The following is a 5,035-nucleotide window of genomic DNA, read 5'->3' on the forward strand; positions in this document are numbered from 1 at the left end:
TGGTATAAGCAACAGTACACAGCTGATAATACTTGCCCAAGTTAGCGTGCTCAATGCCCTACTATGTTCTACCTGATGGGTTTATAATTTTCTTGTAGAGGACTTAAGTTCAACAAGAAATTGATGCGCAGGCACGGACCAGGCGTGATTGTTTCATTTAATGGGGCAGGCGAGCGTCTCGAGGATATGATTCGCTAGGTTCCGCTATATGTACAGCGGAAGAGATTTCATCCTCATTTTTGCCGCCTCAATCAATCAGTCTGTCTGTCATAAACAATCAAAATGCCCATCAGCAAGAAGGCCAGAGTAAGTATACTTTTCAATCCTGCAGATGAAGCATAACTTAAGCTACGCTCTTCTAGATTCAGCGCGAGCAGAAAGCCGCCGAAAAAGCCGGCACTCGCGCCCCTCACAAGCCAAATGGTCTCCTTGTAAAGCCTCCCAAGCCCACATCAATTGTGAGTTAATCAATGCCGTCACCATCACCAACCGCAAGACTAATCGAGGAAAATTAGTGCCAAAATTGTCGCAAGGAGATTGTCAACACCAACAGGGTTCAGCTTGAGGTTCACGCTGGCACCCATGACGCCAAGCTCTGGCCTAAGGAGAAGTGCTGGCCGAACGACTTCCCCGCAGCCTAGACCGGACGTGGCAAGAGCGCAAGCATGAAGGCAAGTTGGAAGGGGTGGGACCTGCGATAAGTCATGATGCATCAGAAACTTCTTTGGTATTTCTTAATGACAATTGAGACACGCATATGCCTCATACTTCGTCACTGCCTCGTCCAAATTTTGCAAGCAGGACAACCTCTTCAGACCGCCGCGTTCCACGTGTCTAGTGTCATAATACTACACTCTTCAATCACGACTACGGTGTGTTTAGAGGTCCTGCTTCCTGGGCATGTAAACACCATGTGATCAAGCATCTTGTGATCTACCGAGGCTGGATGCGAAAATACATTCCAGAGAAACTAGGGGTGCTTCTCATGGCATCAATCATGTAAAATGCAGCGAGGCGGTATTGGGAATCGCCGGACATCTAAAAATTGGGACGATATTTGTGATCGCGCGATTGGTTTCGATCCTAATATGAGCTAAGAAATAAATGAGTAAGGCCTGTCTGCGATAGTTCTGTGCATTGAATCCCAGCAGCAGTTGCTTCCGCACCGGCAAGGAAGCCCAATTGTGCTTAGGGATGAGTGAGCGCATTTCTTTCGCAAGAGTGATGCCATCAGGTTGTTGTCTGACACATCAAACAGCATTAATTGATCTCAGGACCTTCAAACTCCGGAATGATGTCAGAGGCGGTCTGTAGATCTTTGACGCTGTGCTTGAGAAGAGGTTTGATCTTGATAAGCCATGGCTTGTTATTCACAGTTCTAACAACCTAAGTGGCCTGACGGGAAGGCGGGGTTATGAAGATCGGTATTGCAAGAGTTGGTAACGGAGTAGTGTTACGACCCAAATCCGGTTGGTGACTAGTGCAGCCTGAAGCGAACCCCTGAGCGGCCAACAGGGCAGCCAGACATTCAAGTATGCAGGCCAACGGCACGAACTGGGCTCGGAACGGAAGAACTAGGGAAGGTCACATAACAGATCAGTTAAATCACTAGTGATCTAGTATAATCCTCTAGTAAAGATTACTAATTAGTAAGACTAATCTTTTACTTAGGATTATAAGTAGTAAAAATAATTTAAAAAAGAAGAGTTAAGATATAAAGATATTTATTCTAAGAAAAATAAAAACTTTTTATAGCTTTTTAGTAATTAACTTTATAATTTATTTTTTTATAAATAACCTTTAAATTATTTTTTTATTATAAAGCTATAAGTTATTTATACCTAGATATACTTAACTAATTATTAAACACTAATAAACTAATAAGATTACTAATAAGACTTATTTTACTATAACTAAGTATTAACTTTAGCTACTTATTAGTAAAAAATATTACTATTAAATATCTAATTATAATACTTTAATTACTTTTATTTAATAAATTAACCTTAATACTTACTAAATAATAAATATATTTATTAAAAATACTTTAGCTTTATCTTTTACTAGTTCTAAGAGAAAAGCACTTACGCTTTTTACCTCTAAGAACCTAAACAACAAAATAAAAGACGCTAAAAAATTAAATAATAAAATTAAATTTACTAAAAGAATATATAAGGATTAGTAAAATCATATAAAGTAAAACAATAACAATATTATATAGCTATAAGTAATAGTAAATAAAACTATTAATATGTATAATAAGTAAGTAAGATAGATAAGCAAGTAAGATATAAAACTACGCTAATAAGATAAACTAGCTTTTATATTAATATTAACTATATTAATTTAATTTAAACTACTTATAATTCTTATTTTTAGATATCTCTTTAATAAACTAGTACGTTTATATATTATGTCCTAGGTTACTATAAACGCTATACTATTACTAACTTGTCTTAGCCCTTAGTTTATAACTACTAGTATAACGTATTTTATTCTAAACCTATATAGTTATATCTTTCTATAACTATATATTTACTATATTAGTTACTATAAGACTTTTTTTATATTATAAGTGTGTTTTTTTAGTTCTTTGTTATTAACTAAGTTAGTTATTTTTATTTCTAAGAATCTATACTTTTAACCTAAGTAAAGCTACTTAATATATAATGCTTTTTATACTTTTAGAAAGTTATTTAATAGCTTTGTAAATAAAGGTTAAAGAGCTATTTTAATAATAAGTAATTTAACTTTTAATAAAGTTAAACTAAAAGTTTACTTTTACTAGTTATTTAGTATCCTTAAAACCTAAGGTAAAGGTGTCTAAGGTAGTAATACTAGAGGCGTTAAAGTATATAGCTAGATATCTAGCTTTAATAGAATGCTTTTTATACTTAGAGGAATAAGCTTAGCTTTACTAAAACCCTTTTAGATGTTTTTTTTAGTTATTACTTAACTAAACGTATTATAATATATAAAAAAGAAGTTCTTTTTTAAGATATATATTATACTTTATTATATCTTATTCTTAATTTACTATTTATATACTGTTTTTAGTAGGCTAAAGTACTTAATGTTAAAGGGTTAAAGTAAATAAGATAAATAAGGTAATATATAAAGTTTTATAATCTTATTTACTTTATAATATATCTTAAAGTCTATTAAGTAGTGACTTTTGTGCTTATTAATAATAAAAAGGTAATACTAGCCTCTTAAACGTAGTTTTATATAATAATTAAAATACTAAATCTAATTTAAGCCTTTTTTATTCATTATTTATTTATTTTTAGACATTAAAATAACTTAGTTATCTAAGAAACTTAACTTTATAAACTAAGTTAAGAGGTAATATTAGCTTATAATAATAATATATAGTAGAACATTATAGCCTTATAAGTTAATACCTTAAATTACTATTACTTATTCTTAATAACTAGGCTATATTATTTTTATGTTTAAATGCCTTTTAGTACTTATTATAACTATTCTAAATATAATTTAGCTTATTATAAAGCTAATCTTATTAAAGTTATAAATATTAAACTTATTAATATTATACTTTATAATTATATTCTTTATAAGAGTAAACCAGCTATAAATAGCCTCTAGATCCTTATATTAAGCTCTCTTATAGTTATACTTCTAAAAAAACTATATTTATAATTATAGTTATTATTTAACAAAGTTCAAGGCTTAGTGCTTTTTAACTAAAGGCGTATTATAATTAGTAAATAGTTAATTAGCTATTTCTTTTATACTATAGATCTAGAAAAGGAATAATTAGGTATCTAGATTAAGAATATAATTAATTAATATCTACTCTTTTAGTAAAGTAAAATTCTTTAAGATTAGTATTCTATTACTTTAAGATGTAAAGCCCTTTAATTATTAACTTAATGTTATATAGCTAACTAAGTAGATTATAGCTATAGTCTATGTACTAAGCTCTGGATTAATTCTAATAGCTTAAAGGGCTAACTATATACTAGACTTATTAATTCTAGATACTATAATATGTTATGAAAGAAACATGTTTATTTATGTTGAAGCGTTATTAGCGTAGTTCTGTGTCTTACTTGCTTATCTGTCTTACTCGCTTATTATACACGTTAGTGCTTTTTAAGTAAAGACTTTAGAGACTAATAAACTTAAATAATAAGTCTAGACTTAATAAAAAGCTATTAACATTATCTTAACTCTACTAGAAGAATAAGAGAAACTTAAGCTTAACTCCTTTACTACTTATAATAAGACTTCTAGAACATTAAAAGGATTCCTAGTTTAGATTAGAACCTATTAGATATTTTATACAAATAACTTCTATATAAAAATAAAAAGATTTATTTATATAAATACTTTTTTTAAAAAGTAAGTCTTTTTTTAGTTTAAACCTTACTTAGAAAACAACTTAGATAATAAAACACTAAAATACTATAACTTAAAGACTTAGTAAATATTTCGGAGCTTTATAGGATTTAAGTATACTTTAAAATTCTTATTCTAAGATCTAGATAAAAAATAATAAGCTAAATAAGACTTAGTAAACCTTAAATAAACTAAGTCTACTATTAATTATACTATAGAATTTTAAGGAATTTATGTATAACTTAATTATACTAATAATACTAAGATCTTTATATTTTACTAAAGACTAAAACAAAAAGTAAAAGATAAGCTATTTAAGCTTAACTAACTAAATAACTTCTTATAGTATATAAAAATTATAATTAAAATTAATACTAAGCTATATAAATAATAAAAACAAAAAAGAAATATATTACCTTTAACTAAATACTAGTAAAAAGTATATACTACTAAGACCTAAGAACTTATAACTTAACTTATACTAGTAAAACAACTAATAACATAGTAAGCTAAGTACTTCTTATAAGTAAGATAATAGACCTATAAACGTTAATACTAAAACTAAGAAGCCTTATTAGAACTACTAGGATCTAAAGGACTTTAAATGCTATAACTATAAAAAGCCTAGTTATATAGCTAGAGATTATAAATAGCTTAAATAACTTTAGAA

The 5,035-nt window shown here is 28.8% G+C and overlaps 1 protein-coding gene across 1 annotated transcript; it reads left to right on the forward strand.

Annotated features, from left to right (window-relative positions):
* Positions 1 to 282: 282 nt before the first annotated feature.
* ColSpa_10708 (uncharacterized protein) lies at positions 283 to 641 on the forward strand (the record flags this gene model as incomplete). The annotated part of the gene is made up of 3 exons (XM_049276920.1): positions 283 to 306; positions 363 to 458; positions 534 to 641. 3 exons carry the CDS (start codon positions 283 to 285, stop codon positions 639 to 641), a joined length of 228 nt encoding a protein of 75 aa, XP_049132877.1.
* Positions 642 to 5,035: the final 4,394 nt, after the last annotated feature.

Source organism: Colletotrichum spaethianum, assembly GCF_022836535.1.
Source record: "Colletotrichum spaethianum MAFF 239500 DNA, contig38, whole genome shotgun sequence".
Classification (NCBI taxonomy): domain Eukaryota; kingdom Fungi; phylum Ascomycota; class Sordariomycetes; order Glomerellales; family Glomerellaceae; genus Colletotrichum; species Colletotrichum spaethianum.